The sequence below is a fragment of the Ichthyophthirius multifiliis genome (genome assembly GCF_000220395.1).
Source record: "Ichthyophthirius multifiliis unplaced genomic scaffold scaff_1120509251268, whole genome shotgun sequence".
NCBI lineage: Eukaryota > Ciliophora > Oligohymenophorea > Hymenostomatida > Ichthyophthirius > Ichthyophthirius multifiliis.
The window spans coordinates 143,076-167,027 of record NW_004086040.1 but is presented as its reverse complement, the minus strand read 5'-3'; the positions used below and the strand labels follow the sequence as shown (position 1 = coordinate 167,027).

The 23,952-nt window shown below is 14.4% G+C and overlaps 2 protein-coding genes across 2 annotated transcripts, besides 35 other annotated features; one reads left to right on the top strand and one right to left on the bottom strand. All coding sequences in view use genetic code 6, as the record gives it.

Moving 5' to 3' along the window:
* Positions 1-232: 232 nt before the first annotated feature.
* Positions 233-1,722, top strand: IMG5_172640 (hypothetical protein; the record flags this gene model as incomplete). The annotated part of the gene is made up of 2 exons (XM_004029778.1): positions 233-706; positions 754-1,722. 2 exons carry the CDS (start codon positions 233-235, stop codon positions 1,720-1,722), a joined length of 1,443 nt encoding a protein of 480 aa, XP_004029826.1.
* Positions 267-291: a microsatellite.
* Positions 304-350: a microsatellite.
* Positions 348-403: a microsatellite.
* Positions 491-560: a microsatellite.
* Positions 1,616-1,682: a microsatellite.
* Positions 1,723-2,047: 325 nt separating the features above from the next.
* Positions 2,048-2,115: a microsatellite.
* A 466-nt stretch (positions 2,116-2,581) lies between these two features.
* Positions 2,582-2,672: a microsatellite.
* Positions 2,586-2,659: a microsatellite.
* Positions 2,594-2,722: a microsatellite.
* Positions 2,612-2,763: a microsatellite.
* A 130-nt stretch (positions 2,764-2,893) lies between these two features.
* Positions 2,894-2,926: a microsatellite.
* Positions 2,927-3,156: 230 nt separating this feature from the next.
* Positions 3,157-3,188: a microsatellite.
* Positions 3,189-4,606: 1,418 nt separating this feature from the next.
* Positions 4,607-4,644: a microsatellite.
* A 796-nt stretch (positions 4,645-5,440) lies between these two features.
* Positions 5,441-5,491: a microsatellite.
* Positions 5,441-5,493: a microsatellite.
* Positions 5,450-5,495: a microsatellite.
* Positions 5,496-6,168: 673 nt separating this feature from the next.
* Positions 6,169-6,226: a microsatellite.
* Positions 6,227-6,240: 14 nt separating this feature from the next.
* Positions 6,241-6,277: a microsatellite.
* Positions 6,278-8,379: 2,102 nt separating this feature from the next.
* Positions 8,380-8,430: a microsatellite.
* Positions 8,431-9,098: 668 nt separating this feature from the next.
* Positions 9,099-9,149: a microsatellite.
* Positions 9,150-10,167: 1,018 nt separating this feature from the next.
* IMG5_172630 (hypothetical protein) lies at positions 10,168-10,964 on the bottom strand (the record flags this gene model as incomplete). The annotated part of the gene is made up of 2 exons (XM_004029777.1): positions 10,168-10,368; positions 10,800-10,964. 2 exons carry the CDS (start codon positions 10,962-10,964, stop codon positions 10,168-10,170), a joined length of 366 nt encoding a protein of 121 aa, XP_004029825.1.
* A 39-nt stretch (positions 10,965-11,003) lies between these two features.
* Positions 11,004-11,032: a microsatellite.
* Positions 11,033-11,507: 475 nt separating this feature from the next.
* Positions 11,508-11,565: a microsatellite.
* Positions 11,566-11,576: 11 nt separating this feature from the next.
* Positions 11,577-11,617: a microsatellite.
* A 2,260-nt stretch (positions 11,618-13,877) lies between these two features.
* Positions 13,878-13,928: a microsatellite.
* Positions 13,929-14,633: 705 nt separating this feature from the next.
* Positions 14,634-14,662: a microsatellite.
* Positions 14,663-15,648: 986 nt separating this feature from the next.
* Positions 15,649-15,706: a microsatellite.
* An 834-nt stretch (positions 15,707-16,540) lies between these two features.
* Positions 16,541-16,606: a microsatellite.
* A 324-nt stretch (positions 16,607-16,930) lies between these two features.
* Positions 16,931-16,988: a microsatellite.
* Positions 16,989-19,150: 2,162 nt separating this feature from the next.
* Positions 19,151-19,205: a microsatellite.
* A 29-nt stretch (positions 19,206-19,234) lies between these two features.
* Positions 19,235-19,263: a microsatellite.
* A 2,893-nt stretch (positions 19,264-22,156) lies between these two features.
* Positions 22,157-22,191: a microsatellite.
* A 1,019-nt stretch (positions 22,192-23,210) lies between these two features.
* Positions 23,211-23,247: a microsatellite.
* A 431-nt stretch (positions 23,248-23,678) lies between these two features.
* Positions 23,679-23,724: a microsatellite.
* Positions 23,680-23,729: a microsatellite.
* Positions 23,720-23,806: a microsatellite.
* Between the last annotated feature and the right edge of the window lie 146 nt (positions 23,807-23,952).

Here is a 23,952-nt window from a genome sequence, read left to right as displayed (position 1 = left end):
TAAAAATTATATATTTAAGTTAATAATATTAGATTAAATAAAATAATTAAATAATAAAAAACTAAATATATTAATAATATATAATAATATATATAACATATGTTATATAATTTTAAATTATATATATATATTTTATATTTTTATTTTTATTATTATTTATTTAATGATATATATAATATTTTATATTAATTAATGTTTTTTTTATTTATTATTTGAATATTGCATTTATAATATGTTTATTTTATTTATATCTAAAATCATTATAAATATTTATTTTTATATTTATTTTTAAATATAATAATTTTTTATTATTTATATTTTTTAATTTTATAATTGTTATTTTATTAATTATTCAATTTTTTATATATAAATATTATTTCATTTTTTTATAAAAATATTATTTTTAATTAAAACTTTGCAATCTAAATATTTTATATATATTTTTATAAAACTTTACTTTATATAAAAAATATATATTTTATAAAAAATAAAATTAAATTTATTTTTAATTTATAAATTTAATTCTATTTTTATATATAATATAATTATTTTTAATATAATTAAAATTAAAAAAAAGGTTAAAAAACAATAAAATCTTAAATTTTATAAAAAGAAAAAAAAATTATAAATGGAAGAAGTTTAATATATAATAGGAGCAATTAAAATAAAAGACGGTTTATTTATTGGAGATTAAGAATCAATAAGTGTAAATAAATAAGATTAATTAAACAAAAAAAAATCAATAATAAAAAGGATTTAGAATTTATTTTATCAAATAAAGTAACCCATATAATTAATACATCAGGTAAATAAATTCCAAATACATGGGAAAACATCGGAATTTAATATTTAACATTATTTTGGAAAGAATCAGATAAGCAAGTAAATAATTACATAAAAAAAATATAATAAAAAAAGATACTTTTTGATTCAAATTAAAAAACAGCAAGATAAATTCTTGAATTTATTGAAAAAGCAAATAAATAAGGAGATTCGTGTTTAGTTCATAGTGTTAGGGGATAAAGTAGGGCCTGTTGTGCATTAACAGTATATTTTATGTTAAAATATAAATGGACATTGTTTAAAACGTTAGATTATTTAAACTCTAGACGTCCTGATTTGGAAATTAGAGCTACTTTTTTTCATTAACTTTAAGAATTTGAAGCACAAATAATTTAAAGTGGTTTAGGGAAGTTCAGTGGGAATTGGAATCAGGAAGAATTGATTGAACATTTCGAGAACGAAGAGGACTATAAAGATGCAATTTTATTACGGAATACTTATTTAAATTCTAAGAATATTAATTTAACGAATAATTTTAATTTATATAATGCCGTATAAAATTAGAAACAAAAAAAAATAAAAAAATTTTTTGGTAGGACGAAGTTTTGTTTTAAAAAAAATAAAATAAAACTGTAAGAAAAGCATCACCAGCTCCATAAAAAAGAAATTTTAAATAAAAAAATCAAATTTAATTTGATTCTATATTAAAAGGTTCAAATAAAGTTTTTAATAAAAATAATGGGTAATAAATAATTATAAATGATAAATAATAAAAATTAAGTATAGAAAATAGAGATGAACTTAATAAAAGCGAGATTGAAAATTAGCGATTATAATAATTATAGTAATAATAATAATAATAATAATAATAATATTAATAATAATAATAATAATAATAAGTTAAAATTAATTAAATTAATGGAAATATTATTAATTTGACTGTTAATAATTTTGTAAATACAAATAAAAATAATGATAATAATAAATAAAAAGTAGGACTTTATAGTAAAACCAATGTCTATCATTAAATGGATATTTTTTACTAAAAATTGCTTTAAAAATAAAAATAAAATAAGATTTTTTATAATTATAATAGAAAAATTAACAAATATTAAATTAAAAAATTAAAAAATAATTTTTTGCCTGTAAAAGCAAATATTGATATTATAGAATAAAGTCCAAGTTTAGATAAAAAGTAATATTTATAAATATTTTGATATATTTAAAATAAAAATATATTCTTTTTTATAACAAATTATAATTAGTTAAAATAATAAAATAAACAATAACATTTATAATATTAATATAAATAATAAAATGTTAAAAAATAATTTTATTAATAATTAAAACGCACTAAATTATGAAAATTAAGTTAAAAAAATATCTTCAAGTGATGCTGGATAATTACGTTCTTTTTCTCCTGTTATAAAAGGTAGATTATATAAAATCTTTATATTATTAAATATATATAAACTATATTTTTTGTAAATTAAACATATATAATTTTATTTAAATAAAATTATTTATTAATATAATTAAATAAGATTAAAAAAAAATTGTAATTCAAATCGAATTGTTGTATTCAATCATGGTAATCAAAATAATAAAAAAACGGAATTAGATATCCATCACCAATTATTAGTTCTTAATAGAATCAACTGTCTTAAATTTAAAAAAAATGGAAATGAAAATAAATTAGTAGAAACATTAATATATAAACTAATAAAATACTTATTTTAAATTGATATAATAAAAATTTTTAATATTTTTTTTTATTAAAACCACCTTTGTTTTGGCAATAAATAAAAAAAGTATATAATAAAAAAAAATATAGTATATATTAATATAAAATATATAAAGTATATATATATAAAAAAAGAATATAAATATATATAAAAAAATATATAAATATATAAATTTATATATGTATATATATATATATATATATATTTGAATTTATTTATAATATATATATTATATTCTTTTCTTTTTGATATATTTTAATACAATTTTATTTTTTTATTGACTTATTTAAATTTTAATATTTAATAAATGTAAAGATATAAATATATTATATGAATACATATTTTTATTATTTAATTTATTTTAAAAATAAATATTATATAAATAATATATGTATATAGATATAATAAATTAAATATAATGGAAAAATAATTATGTTTTCATTCTTTATTATATTAATTATTTTTATTACCATAATTTTCTAAAGAGCATTTTCTACTATTATTTCCATTAGATTCTAGATTTGCTTTTCTCATATTTTATGCAATTTTATATAACTAACAGAAAGATTCAACTAAAGAAGAATCGTCATTATCAGTAATAAATTTGCTTATAAAATGTAAAGCTTCTTAATTCAATGTTCTTATAATTAATGTTACTTAAGTTTCTGGATAAGCATTATCATTATTTTCTATAAAATCATTTAATTATTTTTCAATAGGAGTTTCTAAATTTTCATTATTATTTTTGAATTAAAAAGATAATAATTTTTTATAATTTGATAAATTATTAATTTTATTATTATTTATTAAAGTACAGCTTTTTACTTATTGATTTTTTTAAATACATGAATCTTCTAAATCACTTCCAATTATAGTATCATTAAAACAACTATCTGATTAATAACCTGATAATGATCCTTTTTTTTATTAAAAAGAATAATATATTTTTAATTATGTTTATTTTAAATACTTTTTAAATAAGATAGTGAAGATTTCTTTCTATTTTTATATACATCTTATAATTATACTAAAATATCTTATTTTCCAATAAATTCATTTGTTTGTTTATTATAATTATCATTATTATACATTATTTTATTTATATATATTCTTTATTTTTCTTTTTATATTTCAATTGTTTATTTTGTAAAAAAAGTTATTATTTTAGCTCCAAAATGATTCCAAACATAACTTTCTTTGGCAATTTCACAATCTTTTTCCAAGCATCTTTATATATTATATTCTATTAACTTTTTTTATTTTAAAAAAAATAAAATTTAAGTATATTATTTTTTATATTTTTACTAATAATTCCCATTCTTTTCTTCTTTATGTTAATAGATGAAATGCATTAATTATATTTACAGGTAAATTAACTGTCAATTTAATAAATTTATATTCGGGATAACAATGTTATAAACACACTTTATGTTCTTTAATATCATATACTGTTTTCCATTGAATTGCTTTATTATTTATTGCATCTTTAGTTGTCAAAGATTATTATACTTTATTTATATTGTTTTTTTTGCTTTTATTTTTTATTACTTAACCATTCTAAATCATAATAACTAAAACTTAAATAATTTTCTGTTTTAGAATCAAAATTAGGTGCAATATCTATTTTTTCATCTTTTTTTAATTTTTTAGACTAGCCATTTTAATATAATTCTAATTCTTCAAATAATTAATCAGGATATTTCTTTTTATAATAATAAAAGAAAATTATAAAATAGATTTTTCAAATATATAATTTATTATTTATGATATGTTTATTTTTATTTTTACCACTTAAAATTATTTCTTAAATATATCACGGGAATTTATTTTTGAATTATATTTTTACAATAAACCATCAACATATTTCTAAAGAATTTTTAAAGCAGGCTTTTTACAATTTTTAACACTTCCAAGAATATGTTTTTCTTATTTTAATTAAATATATTTATATATATGTATTTAATAAGAATATACCTAAATTGAGATATGCTAGATATTAAAACGAACAATTTTAAAAAATACTTAAGAATATTTCATAATCTTTATTTAAATTTAGTTTTTTCATAAAAATAGTATGAATATAAATATATATATATATATATATATATATATATATGTATCATTATTACTTTTACTTGGATTAGTCTCAAATTCCATCAAATTATTAAATAATAATAAACCTTTTGCACAATATAAATGCTAATTATTAGTTTTTGTATTTTAGTTTGGAAATAATTAACCACATATTTATATTAAACCTTTAAATAATTTGTTATTTTCTTAAACTTCTCCCTATATATATATATTCCCATAATTAATAATATAAAAATAATAAATATACTTTTATTAATAAATCTATCATATCTCCACTTATTTTTGGTTATTTTATAATATATTCTTATATATTTCTACACAAAATAAATAGGCTTTAGTAATTTTTTTTTTTTTAAATACTTTAGAGTTATTGAAATATGATCTTAATTTTAATTCAATTATATTAAATATCTTAAAAGTTATTTTTCATCTTCATTTCTTGGTACAACAGATACTACTCCTTCTGTATTTATTGGTTAATTAACAATGGTTTTTCTAAAATTACAATCAATAGACATTTTTTTAAATTCACCTATTTTTTTGTTTTAGTTATAATTAAAATTTGATTTAAAAAATACTATGAATATCAATAAATTTTAATAAATGATAATTTCTAAGTTCTTCTAATTTATGAAAAAGTTATTAAATGAATTCTTTTTAATAAAAAAAAATTCAAATAATCTATTATTATTATTAGTTATTTTTTATTAATACATTAAAACATTGTTTATCTTAATTTAAGAGTTTTTTCATTAAATTTGCTAATTAATTTTAATTTACTTGGAAAGTTAGAAGTATCAATTTTATCTTTATATGTATTTTTTAACTTTTTTTTAATTTTTTTTTTAATTTTTTTTTTTTTTTTTTTTTTTTCTAAAAAATAAATAAATAATTTTATTGTTTTCTACACATTTTTTTAAAATTTGAAATTCATTAAATCTTCTATTAATTTTGAAATTACACATATTAGTAATTACTTCAATTACATATACCTTTATATATTATTATTTTTTTATTTTGCTTTTTTATAATGTACAGCATGTTTATCTTTTTCGTATATTACATCATAACCAATAACATTTACAGAATTTATACATTTTTGTATTATTATTTATTCGCAAAACTATCGCTCTTATTCTGTAAATGTAAATGACATATCTTTAATTTCATTTTATTATTTATCTATAACTTTAACTTACATATTTACTTTATTTTTTTACTACACTTTTATTATTAATCAATTATATTAATTTTTTATTTATTTATATTTTTAGTTATATTTAAAGTAATTCAATTTCCACAAAAAATAAAATAAAACTCAATTCATTTAATTAAAAAAAAATCTTTACTATTTTCAATTTAATAAAATTTATGATTACACATATTTTAATAATAAATTAAAGTCAGGTATAAACTAAATATCAATTAAATTAAAAAGAATATACATTTCTAATGGTACTTTTATAGAATAAAATAAAAATAATAATATTTTATGAATAATTATACTAATATATTAAAATTTTATATCTAAAGTTTAATTTAGATAATAATATTATATTATATTAAATTATATATTTTATATTATTAAACAATATAATTTATATAAACATATTTTTATTTTGAAATTAAATAATATTTGAATATTATATAATATTATTAAAGCTTAAATCAATTATTTAAGAAAAAATAATACTTAAAAACAAATTTTAAAAATGAAATTATAAATTTTTATTTAAATTATATAGATTAATAAAAAAATTAAATAAAAAGAATATATTTTAAATTATTTTATCTTTTAATAATTATATTTTTTTTTATTTATATTAAATTAAAATATATAATATATTTACAACATATAATTAAAATACACATTTTTTTTATTTATAAATTATCAACATATTAATAAAATATTTTTTTTAATAAAAATGATAAAAAATAATAATATTTAATAGTTTTAATATGAATAATTAGATAAAGAAATACATTTAGATAAAAATATCGAAATTTAAAATGATAAATATTAACAAAATATAATATAGATTAACTAAAAAGATTAATAAAATACATAAAATTAATTGAGTGATAATAATATTATTTAATTTTTTTAAAAATATGAAAATCTAATAATTGTTAAAATGTAAAATTTTAATAACAAATCTACAGATAATGATTTAAAAACTCATTATGAAAAAAATCAAAAAATAATTATAGATGAGTCATAATTATTTAAATGTTAAAAAACCCCAAAAAATTTAAAGGAATTATTTCTTTTATATCTAATTCTGTTTATAGATATATATATTTATATGAAGATTAATTGATAGTTTGTCAAAAATTAAATAATTAAGTATTTAAAATTCGAAGTATTAATGATTTGAATAAGATTTTTTAAATATTTAATAATGTAAAAAATAATTTCCTTAAATTAAATTTTATAAATAAATAAAATAATATATTCACCAAACCAATTTCAAAGGACTATAATATTGAAAATAAGGAAAATTTCCTCAAATAACTAAATTAATAAATCAATAAAATAGGACTTTAATTTTAAGTTATAAAAGCAATTTGATTTTATTTTATAATAAAAAAAATGAACTATTTTAATTATTAATTTTAATGATTCTTAAAAATATAATAAATAGAATTTCTTTAAATAAAAATACTTTTTATTTTATTTAAAAAATTATTATTATTTATTAATTTAATATATTTTTGTTTTTTTTCTTATAAAAAACATCTAAATATTATTTATTTTTATTTGATATAAATAAAACTTGTATTTAAAAAATATTTCTGACCAAAAAAGCGTATATATATAATAAAGATTATGATTATTATTAAATAATAATATATTTATGAATATAATTTTATTTTATAACATTTAAATTGATATTTTGATATTATATATATTAGAAAAATAATTATAAACTAACTATTTTTTAATATTAATAAACATTAAATAAAGTTAGATAGTAAAACATTTTAACTCATATATACAAAATTTATATAAGTAATTTATTTTCAAATAAACTAATTTAGATAATTTAATAATGAAGATATTTTTAATATTTAAAAAATAAAATAAAATAAAATTTGAGCAACTAATCCGAAGAAATGTTTAAACAAAAAATTAATAAATAACAATTATAAAAAGAATCAAACATAAATTTATATAATTAAAAAATAATAAATTTTAAGATAATTTGAAAAATTAAAAGTATAAAAAATAATTAATATTGAAAAAATCATTAATAAATAAATATGTTTTTTGTTATTAATAATAAAATGAGTTAAATTAGTAGCAAATTTAAGTAAAATTTAAAATATTATAGTAGCTTTTAAGTGATTTTAACAGATTTTAACCTAAAGGATTAAGAATATGATTAATAATAATTAATTTTTGTTATAAAGATAAAATGCTTTATTACAAAATCTTAGAATTAGAATATAAAGTTAATTTAATACATTTAAAAAACAGAATATTTAAAATAAACAATTCGCATCTCCTCCCCTAGTTATAAAGTATATCACAAAGTAATTTATAATTATAAATAATACAATAATTGGGGTTAATAAGAAAATGTAAAAGAATAATTATAAAACACATTTTTATTATTAATTATTTAATTAGGGTTAATGGCGGAAAATATTGTGGTTAGAGTTTGTAAAATGACCATAATTTTTAATTGGAAATTAAATAAGTATTAGCAAAAAAAATAATGAATAGAAATAAATACAAATTAATGTTGAAATTATTAAAAATAAAGAGATAAAATTATTAATAAATATGAAAAAATTAAAAATAGAAATTATATAATATTTTTTTTTTTTTTTCCATAAAAATAAAAAAGCATTTATTTTATTTTAAAGTTATATGTATTTTTATGGTTTCCTATAAATTTTTTAATTTATAATTATTAATTGCTTAAATTATTAATAATTTAATAATTAAATCCAATAAATAAAAATTATTTGTATATTAAATTATTAGTTTTTTAAAAAATTTGTATATACATATTTTATTATTTTTTTTTAAAAAAATAAAATTATTAAATTAATAGAAATGGAAGATATTGATGATTAAGTAACATACGAAATTTTTTCTATTTAAAATCATGACGAGTTATCTAATTTATAACATTATAATTAATTGTCTTAAATAGAAGTTAAATTGCTCTAAATATAAAGTCTATAAGAACTTCCTAGTTAAAAGTTAGACAAGGATACGTTTTTATTGGGTGAAAAAAATTAATAAAATTATATTAATATGGTAGAGGATTAAATATTAGAAGATGATATATAATAGTAATAAAGAGATAACCATAGAAAAAAATTAAAATGCAATCCTATATATCATAAAAAGTTTGAATAATAAAAATATAGATGTGACTCTTATAGTAGTAATAATGAATCTCCTAATAAATATAATTAATAATTTGAATATAATTTATAGTTATTTAATAAAGAAAGATTAAAATAAAATCATTAAAAACTAAAAAATAAAATAAAAATATAATAAATAAATTTAAAAAGTTGTAATTTTATAAAATGAAATCTAATTTAAATGAATATTAATAACCAAATAATTTTTTTTTTTATATATAAACATATAAAAAAATATATTATCTAGATGATTTAATATATATAATTAATTAAGAAAGTTTATATTAAAAATTCTGATATTATATATAAATAATTATTTTATATATAAGTATATATATTTAAAAAAATAATATATATTTCAATTTCTAATATTTTAAAGAAAATAATAAAATATTTTATATACAGAACAAACTTTTATTAATCAAATAAACAATTATAAATTACATATTCTTATTTATATTAACATAAATTTAAATTTAATTTCTTTCTTTTTTTAAAAAATTGAAAAAAAATAACAATTATTTTTCAAAAATTATATTTATTCATTTTTATAGAATTAAAAGGAATTATTTATTAAGCCTTAACATTTTCATCATATTCAGAATTCCAATTATTAGAAGATTAAGTTATTACAGAGCTACTTTTATTAAGTGTCAATAAATTATTTTAAACATTTAAATTATTAATATCTTACGTGCTTGTAAAAATATTATTTTATGAAGTATTAGCATTTTATAAAATATTACCTATAGATTTTGCTTCTATATAACTTTACCCATTCATAAATGCATTTTTATGATTAGTTTAGCAGGTAAAGACTGGTATTTTAATATGTTCATTTTTACTATAAAGCTCAAAATTATTAAAATCTTCAAAAAAGGCATCATCATCTTTAAAAATTTCGTGATTTTATTTATCTTTACTTTTATTGATAAAAAGTGTAGATTCAGCGTAATTAATATAATTTTTATTTTCTGTTCTCGAATTTTTAATTGGACAATTAATCGGACACCAATCAAAACATTAATCATTTTCGAAATTTTCGATGCATTTTTTAAACATTTCTTTATATTTTTCATACTCAGGTTCTTATTCAAAACCCAATTTTTTAATATTTGTTAAAAAATAATTGAATTGATTCGGTAATCCTTTACACATATCATTATGACTACTTTTCATTTTTAATTCTGAAATTTTTTAAACCTTTCATTTTTGTCTTTTATGGATAGATTTTGCCAAATAAGAGATCCTTTTGAAAAATATAATAAAAGATATGCTAAACTTTCCAAATCATCCCTTCGACTTTATTCAATTCCTAAATGTGAATTAATGCTTGTATATCGAGCAGTGCCAACTAGTCCTTTATTATTTTTTAAGGAATATGTTTTTTGTAGTTACATCTATATAATATTTTGATAATCCAAAATCTATTATGTATATTTGGTGACGGTCCCCTTCAGGGCCTATAACAAAATTTTCTGGCTTTAAATCGCGATGTATAATCCCTTTCTCGTGTAATTTTTATAAACCTGATATTATTTAAATGGCTATTTGGACTGTGGACTTTATTGAAAATTAACCAGTTATACTTTTTTTTCTTAATTATTCTAAATTTGGACCTAAATAAGTCATTTCTATAAAATTATATGAGTTTTTTTCATTTAGTTGAATATCATATAAAAGTGGGAAATACTAAAGACCCTTTAATTATAGTAATATTTATGCTTCTTTTTTTATTAAAGAATTTGTTAAAAATTGTTTTGAATTATTTTTTTCGAATTTTAAAGCTACCCAGCATTTACGTTTATTATCTATGGCTTTATATATTTCTCCAAATGAACCTTGACCTATTTTTTCTATTATTTCTAAATGGACGAATTATAGTAGTATTTTTTTTATTTCGAGCATTTAATCTTCATTTGCTTTTCTTATACTTTCTTTTTGATTTTCGGCCATTTTTATAATTTTGCTTTTTATTTAATTTTAATAGCTATAGTATATTTTTATTTGTATATTTTTTATTTTTTATTTATAATGTATTTATTTAAATATTTTTTTTGTACATTTCTTTATTTCCTTTAAAATAATATAATTTTTTTTTTTAAATAAAATTTAAAAAATAAAATTTATTTTCATAAAATATATATATACATATATTAATGAATAATTTTTTTATTATTGTGCGATTATTTTTTTATTATTATATCTTCCTGATAATTAATATAAATATTAAAATAATATTTATTTTAATTTTTTAAGTTTTTTTTAATAATTTTGAAAAACTTTCATATAGATTTTAATACATTATTATTTAATTATAAGAATATAATTTATAAATAATTTCTTATTATATTACAACACAATTATTATAATAAAAATTTATTATTTTTTAAAAATAAAAAAAGTAAATTAGTATCATTAAATGTATTTAAATAAATATTTTTATATTTTTTTAAATAAAATATATAGAAAGTATATTAAATTATTATTTTTTAAATATTTATTTTTATATATATATATATATATATTTTATTTTAAATATATATTAATATTATTTATTGCAAATATTTTTAAATAATTTTTATTTTATTTTATATATTTTTTATTTTCTTAACTAATAACTTAATTGTAATTTATTTATTATTTTTATAATTAGAAATAGTATTTCGTATTTCATTTATTCATTACATAATTATTATTATGTTAATCTAAATTAAAATGTTTCAATTAAATCTTAAATTATAATTTTTTTATTTTTGTACTTATATTTATTATGTTCTCATTTATAAGAAACTATATAAATCATTAATTCTAATTTATATTATAAATTAGAATTAAAAAATTGTTTAAATAGATTATATTAGTTATTTTTTTGTTATAAAATTAAACATTTATTGAAATAATAAAGTCTATTAATCATAAAATTTAAAAAAATAATCATAGATTTACAATTATTTCTTTAAGTTTCTTTTATTCTAATTAATATATATATTATAGTTGATAAAAATAAATATATTATACTTTATATTAAATTTTCTATATAAAATATAATTAAATCAAAATAAACATATTATTAATAATAGATTTCTATTGAATATATAAATATATTTAAAAAATAGTTATCTTTTTTTTCTAAATTAAAATGTTAATTTATTTCAAATATTTTTAAAAAATAATAATATCCTTTTTAACAAACAATTTTGAAAATTTGACAAATTTTTTATACCCCGTTTCAATCTTAAAAATATTCTAAAAATTAAATCAATACGTATTTTATAATTAAAGTTTATATTTTAAATTCACAAATGCAAAAGTAATATCATTAAAGATTATTTTATTAACTTCTTTCCTTATATTAAATATAAAATTTTAATTTTAAAAGGAATAAAAGCATATATAGATAGAGTGTATTATTCGAATTTATAAAAATTCATTATTTTTCTATTAGAAGGTAAATACTTTTTTTTATTTGAACTAAAAATTATTATTTATATTTTTAAAGATTATATAATAATCAATCCATTCTTAATTAATTATACAATATTTTATATTAATTATTGTAATTAAAATATATAACTTTATTTCCTTATAAAATTTTATTTCTAAATTTGGCTTTTTTTTTTTTTAAAAAAAAAATAATTTTTTATTTATATGTATATAAACTTATTAGTTTCAAGTTTATTTTTTTAAAAAAGAAAAAAAATTATGATTATATTATCTTATAATATATTTTATAGATGAATATTTTATTTTATTAAAGTTTATTTATATATGTACAAGTATTGTTTTGCTTACTCAAAAAATATAGTCTTAATTCATTTAATATATTATTGTATTAAATATATTAACTAATCTTCTAAGATATTAAATGATTAAAATCTTATTTTTGTTTTGTAAAAGGTAATTATATCCTTATTTACCTATATAACTTGAATTATTTTATATATTTTGATATTAACAATGATTTGTTTTATAGAATTCATAAAAATAATTAATTTTTTATTTTTCATATTAAATTGTTAATTATAGTTTGTTTGATTTTATTTAATTTTTTTATTGTAAATAAAAAATTGTGTTTAGAATGAGTTTTTAATTTTTATAATAATTAATTTACACATATAATAGTTTTTGTTTTTTATTTAAGGTAATTATTATATTTTAAATAATCATACAATCTTTATTGCATTTTCATAATTTTATTTTATTTCTTTTTCCTTATTTTTTAAACAATTTAAGTATTTATCTAATCCATTTTAAAAGCATTCTATTTTTAAATATTATAATAAATAAATTTTTATAATAAAATCATTTATTTAGATATTTAACAATTTTTTTTTTTTAACTAAAAATATATTATATACATTCATTATCTTTTTAGCATTATTATATTTGTTTCATATAAATTTCATCACATTATTTAAATATTTCTTAGTTTTTTTATAGAAAATTTTAATGCTTTAATAAACAACCGTATGCACATGCTTCAGATTCTTTACGATTCCTTTCTTTATTTTAGTAACATGTTAATTAACATTAATGCAAATTTACCTATATTTAATTAATTTTAATTTTTTTGATAATATATTATTTATATTCTTTTAGTTATAATACTTTAGATAATTTGTGTAAATCTTAAAATTATAAATTAAATTATTTTGTTAATTTTTTTAGTTTTTTAATGAACTATTGGCATATTCATCTTTTTGGATTTTTTTTATGTATATATATGTATATTTTTAATTGAAAAAAAAAAAAAAAGATTTTTAATTTAATTTTTTTATTAAAAATATATTTCTCAAAAAAAAAAATCAATTTGATTAGAATATTTTAACATATAAATATAATAAATAAAATAAAAATAATATATTTATAATATTTTTATTTTTATTATAATAATAAATTTATGTTTTATGTATAATATTGTTTCATAAAATTATATTTTATAAATAATATTTACATTTTATGATTATCTTATATTAATAAAAATAATTATTGTGATTAATTAAAAATAAAGTATTTAAATTAATACAAAATTAATATTATAATTGTTTAAATGATTAATTTTTTAAATAATACATAAATTAAATTAAAAATAATATTAAAATATATAAAGTTATAAATATGAATAAATAAAATATATATCATATATGAATATTTTCCTTTTAATTATTTTTATTTGACTATAAAATTTATTGAGATTTTTTTAAAAAATAATTAAGAAACAAATGAAATATTCTATAATAAATATTTTCTATACTTTTTTTTATATTATATTATAACTCGAAAATTTAATTTAAATTTTTATTTTTGTAATTTTTAAAATAAAAAAATAATCAAATTATTTATTTTAATGTATTTTATTTTTTAAATTAATTTTTTGTTAAAAACTTGATGGAGAAAATAAATGAAGTCATTATTAATGTTTTGTTTTTTTTTTCAGAGTTTAAAAAATTTATGAGATATTTAATATTTTAATATTAAAAATGATTAAAAAATAAATATATTTTGTATTTATTTATAGAAAATCTAATTTATATTTACTATTATTATTTGAATCGAAAGTTATTATTAAACTAAAATTATTTTTATTTAGTTAAATATTTAAAATAATTTATTTTTTCAAAATTTATTAAATATTTTTATTAATATTTTTAAATAATTTTAATAAACTCTTATATGAATTTAAAAATAAATACTATGAAAATAGTTATAACTATTATTATTTGTTTATTATCATTGAAAATATTAATATATAAAAATAAAGTATAATTAATTTAATTTATTTTTTTTCTCAAAAAAAAAAAAAAAACCCAAAATATAAACAATAATAAAAAAATTAAAATTAATAAGGCAAATATAAAAGATAAAGAGTAAGAATAAAAATAAATACAAAAAAAATGGAATAAAAATTAGATAAAAGAACTTTTCATAGAAGGACTTAGTCATAATTTGAATTTAAAAATTGTATATAAAATCTAATATAATAAAATGAATAAAAAGTTAATTTAAAAATTGATAATACATAATCATATCCTAATGTAACTTAATAAATGATTGAATAAATATAAAACAAGTAAATTAATGATAAAGAATAAATAATAGAAACAATAGACTAAGATTTAAGTAAAAATAATTAAACTTAGAATAATAATAATGTAAATAATTTTTTTAATTTTGGTAAATATAAAAATAAAAGTGATTGCTTTAATAAAAATAATAAAAATTATAATTTTTGTTAAAAGATTAAAAGTTAATAAATTATAACTCTTTAAACTATACCTGAGAATGTAAATGATTATGTAAATTCACTAGATTTAAAAAAATTTTCATACTAAACTTTACCTACGAGAAACAAGAATGAATAAATAAGAAATTCTAATGAAAATCACAATAGTATCTAAAATATAAATAAGAACTTGAAAAAACAATAATATTCAATTACTCCTAATAATAAAAGCAAATAAAAAAATAATTTTAAATGGAAAAATATTAAATACAAACTTAAGAAATAAAAATCTTTAAACGATAATGATTTTAAATCTTAGCTCATAAATATTGAATAAAAAATAAATTAATTATCTTTAATAAAAGATCAATAAAAAATAAAAGTTGGTAAATAAATTAAAATAATGAAAATATTTAATAATAATAATAATAATAATAATAATAATAATAATAATAATAATTATAATAATAATTTAAATATTATTAAATAAAATACAGTTTTAAATTTTGATATTAATAATTAATAATTTTAATAAGATTTTAGTTAATAATAAAAAAAACTAGAGTATAATCTTTATAATAAATAGTTATTAATTTATAAAACAGAACTCTTTAATTGGAAAAAAGTAATTAAATTTTATTAAATAAAATTTATTTATTAGAAAATGAATAATAATAAGATATTTAAGTAAATTTCTATTTAATTTATTATAATTTAATTATTATTATAGTTATCATATTAGATTAATTATTAAATTTAGGATTTCGAATTAGCTAAAAAATAAACCTTTTAAAATATTTAATAATTATCATAAAATCAAGAAAGTATAAATTTTCAAAATACTATTTAATAATAAGATTCATCCTCAATTGTTTATACGTAAATCTAAACTTATTTTAATTATATATATTTTTTGATTATAACTTAAACAACAAAATAAAAGCGATTCAAGTTCTTTAGAAACTAATTAATATTTAAAAAATTAATAAAGTTTAGATTTTAGTCAAAAGAAAAAAATTTAAAATACTAAATATCTAAATCATTCTAATTAGACGAATAATAGTTATTTTAATAACCTAATAAGACATTAAATTTTGTAGATAATCTAAAGTTTACAAATAATAATATTAAAACTATTACAAAAAATTTAAATTATTAAAATTAGCCAAGTCTAAGTTATATAAAAAACAATTGAAAAAAAAAATAGCGTAATAATATTAAATATATTTATGTACATTTATATATTATATAAACAATATATATAAAAAAGTTATATAAATACTATATATTATTTTGTTTTATTATTTATTTTATTTATAAAAAAAAATATATTTTATATTTAATAAAAAACAATATAATATTTATAATTATATAATCATTTAGTTTATTTGTTAATAATGATTTTAGGTCCTGTATAAACAATTTAATTTTGTTAATTTTTAAGATCTTGTTAAAATTTATTTGTAAATTTAGTATTAACTAAATTTTTGTTTTATTTAATTTTATTTTCTCCATATAATTGTTTTTATTTATTATAATTTTACAGATTATTTTATTTTTGATTTTCATTTAAATTATTAATATTTTTTTAAGTATTTTCTTAAGTATTGTAATTTTGTTTTTATTAAATATTATTATTATTTACAATTTAATTTTTATTTTATTAAATATCTTCTTTTTTATTCTACTTTTATAAATTTTCTTCATTTTTTTATTATTATTATCAATTTTTTTATTATTTTCTTAATTTTTTTTTCATTTATATTTTCCTATTTTTATTTAATAGCTATTTTCCAATCCCATTCGAAATCATACTAATAATTCTTATCCTACATGACCTTTTTAAAAAGCTATCTACAATGTAAATAATCTGGTTTATCTTCAAACTTAAGATCTTTACTATATTAAATAAAAGTTATAAATTCTTAAGGAAATCCTTAACAAAGTACATCCAAACTCGTTTAAATTTTCTTTTCCATAATTTTCTAATATTTATCTTATTTAGCATCTATTTTTAAATTTTACCAAGGTAAAGATCCCTTTAAAAAATACATTAAAACATAACCCAAACTCTCTAAATCATCTCTTCTCGCTTATTCTATTCCTATATGTGTATTTATCGAGGCATATCTAGCAGTTCCTGTGAGATGTTTATTTTCCCTATAAGGAATATGTTTTCCGAATTTATCAATGTATTTTTTTGCTAGACCTAAGTCTATTAAATATACTTTATTTGGTTGTTTTGAATTACCCATTAAAATATTATCTGGCTTAATGTCGCGGTGTAAAAAATTTCTATAATGCATATATTCAATCCTTTAAATCATTTAATCGGCTAACATTAGTACTGTTTTTAAAGAAAATTTACGACAATATTTAATCAGTAAATCTTCTAGTGATTATCCCAATAAGTCCATTACCATTATATTATATCCTTAATCGGAACCAGAAAAATGGACTCGTGGTATTATTTTCTCCTTTGACGAGTCGTCATTATTTAAGTAATTGTATAATTTTGCTTCGAAATTTACTTAGGGATATTTTGTCGATTATTCTTCCAGTTTTAGGGCGTATTCTTAATTGTCAAGACGGTTTAGGACAAGAAATATTTCACCAAATGCTCCTGAACCTAGTTTTTTTATAATTTTGTAGTTTTTACAAAGTGTTGTATTTATTAATTTGCTTGACATTTATAATATTTTTGAGTTTTTTTTTTTCTTTTTATTTTTTTTTAATTTTATTACTAATTTATTTAAATATAAAAAAATGAACAAATTAATTTTTAACAAATTTTTATTTTTTATTTTTCTATACAAAAAAAAAAAAATTATCATTACCAAATTCTTATATAATTTTAATTTTCTTAAGTAATTAATAAAATACCTTTACTTCTTTCACAAAATATAATATTATCAACTTTTCCGATTTATTATTTTTAATTTTTTTCTAAATATACCTATACACCATCTACAATTTTTTTACTAAATAAACTATTACTTTATTTTTTTTAGCAAATATTAACGCCCCTAAAATTATTATTTTCACATTACCAAAATCTAACTATACCATCATTACCTGTAGAAATAAATCTATTTTTTTTAACTTGTTAAATATTCTTGGCATAATTTTAGAATTTCGAAAGATTCAAAACAGATGAACTTTATTAATAGTTTTCAAAGTGTTTATATTATTCATTCCATATATTTTTTACTTGAATTTATTAATATTCCAAACTAGAAACTAACTCAGTATATTTTTATGTTTTTTAATTTAAAATATCATTATTATAGCATTAGTTATCACTATTAATTTTTCTTAAAACAGGAAAACCTTCTAAAATTTAATCATTTTAAATACTTTGGAAATATTCTTAAGTAAAAATCTCATTATCATTATTATATAAATCAAAAATTGGAATTTCGTGATTATTTGAGCCTATACAAAAAGCTATTTATTATTCTTGATCGTTTCTTCAAATCTATATTTATTTAAATTAATTATTGGTATTTGATTATTTTCCTTATCTTATAATATATAGTTATTAATAATAGAATTATAACGAATATCATAGATCATAAAATATCCATTTAGAGTACTTATATATAATTTGTTTCCATAAGATAATAGGGAACTTATTAATCCTTTTTCTGGTCTTATATTATATATCAATCCTTCTTTACTTTTTCTAAAATCTAAAACTCCAATTTAGTTCTTATTTGTTGCATAAAAAATTAGTTTTATTAATTTTATTGTTCGATTTTTACAATTTAATCTTAAAATTTATATACAAAAGTAGGGTATTAATTATTTTAAACCTTTTTTATATATATATATATATGTATATTTTATTATTATTTTTACATCATATTAACATATTTGACCTTAATTGCATCCTAATAAGAAACTTTTTGGATCATTTTAAAATTTCTTTATAATATTTATTTTTAAATTTTATTTAAAGTATTTTATTTCATAAATATTTTCAAATGTAAAATCTCTTTAAAAATAAAAATAAAAATAAAAATAAAATTTTAAAATTAACCTTTCTAAAATATTTAAATCGAAAATTTTCAGTTTTTTTTCTTCTTAAAAATCAACTATTAAACTATTTTTATTTTATAAAAGTTCCATATTATTAATTTAAGTTTAACTTTAATAAATTGTATTAACAAAAGAATTTAAAGGAACCCAATTCATGAACTTATAGATTTTTTTATTTTTCGGTTCTTTTTTTTTACTATTTTCAATTGATAGATCATCCTCATTAATTATTCCATTTTTAGAATTTCCATATTTTATAAAACAATTAAAACTTTTCGAATCTAAATGGTATATATATATATCTAAAGTCAAACAAATAAAAGGCTAAATATTTAAAATAATCCACTTTTCATCTTTATTTTATAAAATAAATTAAAGTAATCTTTTCGAAGCTTTAAAAAGCCATAAATGTGTACTTTTAAGATATTAAAGTGCTAATTTAATTAATTATAGACTAATTAGATTATTATTTTCTATAAATTTATAAGAAATAATTTAAATAATTTTATATATTAAAAATATATCCTCTTTTTCATGTACTAATATTTAAGTTAATTATTAAGAAATTGCTTCAAAAATACTATCAGTGATATTTTCTGGAGTTAAGATTCCATTATTAATAGCATTTTTATATAAAATAAGATTTCCTTCTAGAACTTTTTGGCAATCTTAATTGAATAAAAAATCTGAAAAATCAAAAAAAAAGGAAGAAGTATCATTTAAAATATTTTAATCGTTTTTTATTTTCTAAAGATATTAAAATATATGAAGTTTTATTTTTTCATTTAAATTATTTTATTAATCTTTTGTTATTTGGAGACTTTTTTTTATTATTTATGAGTAGTTTTTTCCAAAAGTAATTTATATGTTTTCATTTGTAAATGCTTTTTCTATATTTTCCCATATATAAATTTTGAAACTTTTATAATCTTTTATTTAGTTTTTATCTATTTTTTCGAATAATTGACAAAAATATTCAAAAGCCTACTCTTGAATCAAATTACGTTCATTTCCTACTTCTTTATAGTTAAAAATACTACCTAATTAACCCATTATTTAATATAAATAGTCTTAATTTTTAATATATTTAGAAAATTCATAAATTAATTTTAATCCAAGAACTTTTGTGTGAATAAATTCTACATATTTAAAATTATTAAATAAGATTTGTATTAAAAGAATTATTTCGTCATTTATTTACTCTTCTTTTTTTTAATTATTTAAAAATTTTAATAATACTTTTTCTTTATTAAATTTTTATATTTCTTATAAAATTTATAAATGCTTTATATTTTTTTAAACTTTTTATTCATAATTTTCTATTTTTAATATCTTTTAATGAATTTCCTATAAAATAGAATCAATGAAAATAATTGTGAAATCAGTATTTTTCTAAAATTATAAATTCAAAATACAATCTATATTATGTATTAATTAATAAGCCTATTGATTTATATTTTATAAAAATTCGCTTATAAATTCATCTAATATTTTATATTTTCTTTTAATTATAATATTAATAACCATTTTTTGTATGTATTCTTCTTTAATACCTTAAATAATGTTTAAAGGAGAAAACTCGCCTTTCCCGAATTTTTGTACGGTCTCATATGTAAATAAAGGATGTTCTGTTTCTTAGAATAGATAATTAATTATACATCCTAAACTAAAAATATCCATTTATTACATTTTCTAAATTATTTATTACTCACCTAATTCTAAATTATTGATTTGGAATTTTTCAGGCGCTAAACTGCAATTTTTTTCATGAGTTTTAAAAAAAAATCTCAAATCATGTAATTAATCGAGAATAAAAAGAGGTTTATAATGTGCGAAATCAGAAACATATACATGGTTTGAAGTTGTGAGTAAAATATTTGAAGTACATAATGAGCCGTGGAATGTATTTTGGGAATGAATATATTTTAGGGCTATTATTATTTGGAATAAAATATATTGCTTTTATTAAAGATTTAGTAAAGGTTTTTATAATAGTCTTTCTTATAATGTTGTGAACATTTTTTAACGAGAAATTAATATAAAATGGTGATTTTCGTAATATTTTTGAAAGGGTAAAATATTTGGGTGATCTATAAACAATTAATATTAATGCTAAAATTAGGCTTGAATTTCTTAAGATATTTTTACGGTTTCTTTTAGATATATTTTTATTATAAATTAAGATTGGGGATCAGTACGACTTTTACATTGAATTGTGCGAAATAATTTGTTTTGGAATAATATTATTTGAAATTAAATTTCTTTGTTTTATTCTAACCATTTGTGAACATAATTTATATTGTTTTTTATATTGGCTTCTGTTTGGGAATTTCCCATTTTTTTTTATTTTTTTTTCCAAAAAAAAAATGTTAAGTTTAGAAAAGTAAATTTATTTTCTTTAATTATAATTTAAATTTTTTTTTTTTTTTCTATATTCTATCAGATATCTAATTATTTTTATTTTTTACAAAATATAAATTGTATATTTTATTGAAATATTAGTAATTATTTTCATTAAAAAAAAAAAAAAAAGATGAAACATTTTTAGAAATATGATAATAATCAATTAAATACTTTTTTATTTAATATATTTTTTATAAAAAAATAAATAAATAAATATTATTTATGTTCAAATTATACAATTTTTTTTTTTTTAAATAAAAAAAGTAATATCTTTAAACTTTTAGAAATAAAATATATTTAACTTAATCATTTATTTTATTAAATAAAATATAAATTTAATATACAAAAACTTTTAAATTATATTAAAAATAAATTTATATTTATGTAAATTATTTTTAAAGTTAAAATACTTTTATACTTAATAATTAAGAAGTTCTAAAAATTAAAAAAGAAAATACACTTGAAAGATTGTTTTATAATATATAATTTATAATTATATATAATATATATTATTCCTTTTAAAATACATTTAATTAATAAAAAAAAGGACAAGAAATAATAATTTTAAATATTTTATATGCTTTATGATGGTTTTTTATTATTTTCATTTAAAAAATCTTTATTTTTGTTAAATATTTTAAGCTATGTGTACTTTTCTTTTAAATTTGTTTTTAATAAACATTTTTAGTTACAAAAATTTCAGTCATATGTTACCATTCTTTTATTATTTACTTTATTAATTTTATATTAATTATTGATTCTTGTATTTACAAAAGTATTTTCTTTAAAAATTTTAGTTTATAAAAGATTTGTTTCTATTAATTTTTTTAATTGTTAAAATTTGATTTTTTAATATATTTTATTATTTTATTTATTCTTTAGCATATTTTTGTTTATTTATTTATATAATTTCCTATCTTTTATTTATTAAGTGTAATTATATTTCATATTGCTGAAAACATTTTTTATATAATAAAGGGTTTTTAAGGTAATTATTTGATATTTAATTTTTTAACTCTATTCTATTTTAATATCTTAAATAAAATTATAATTTATTTTTTTATATAAATTTTATAAATTTAATTCATTTTCTTTTAATTTTTTGATACTGTCTTATGATTTTGATTTTAAATATTAATTTGAACCTTTTATATTTTTTTGAAATATAATCATTATATCATATTATTATTATTTTAAATAAATTCTTATATATTAATATTTTTCTATTTATTTTATGACAATACTTCTTTATTTTTATAAATAGCAAATTTTAATATGACTATAAATTACATTAAATTAAAAATTAATATTTTATAGAAAACGAAAAAAATTAATATTAAAATAATAAAATAGCTTTTTTAAAAAAAAATCAAATAAACTAATAATGATATAAACGTAATATGAATAAGATATAAAATTATGTATCTAGAATAAAAAAAGTTAATATAGAATTGAAATAAGAAAAAAAAATGTTAATAAATAATACATTAAAAACGATTGAAAATATTAGAAAATATAGAATAAAATGAAACAAATGGTAACAAAAAAAAAAATAGTAGACAAAAAAAATATGTGATTATTCTTTTTTATATTAACAAAAATAGATTAAATAATAGAGATATAATAAGATGAATAAAATATAAAAAAATTATCATAAAGATTATTTGAAAATTTAGAACTTCAAAAATATAATGAATGTGAATATGTTATATGTTAATTTGAAAAATTAAGCCAATATCATAAATAATATTGTGTAAATATTTAGACTTTTTAACTTTACAAATGGATGATAAATAATAATTTACATATTTATTGTGTATAATTTATTTAATCAAAATTTGAATAATATCCAAATTTGTAAATTAACTCTTCAAGTTTATTGGCAGATTTATCAGTTTAAATGTAAAAAGATTAAATACATGATATCATTTGTTATAATTTTTACAATATACTAATATTAAAAATTTAACTTTAAGAAGACTATAAATAACTAGATTATGTAATAATAAAATGAAATAAATAATTAAATATAGAAATAAAAATATATATAGTAGATATATATATAATACATATAAATAATATATATATATATATATAAATATATATACGTATATATATATATATATATTATTAACTATAGTTGTTTCATTTTACAGGAAATATTTTAGTTGATTAAAATTATAAAAAAGAAGGTCAAAAAGAACTATTTGAAAGAAATATTATTATGGCATTTAAAGATTTACTAGAAAAACAGAACCTAAGGATTTAGAAGTA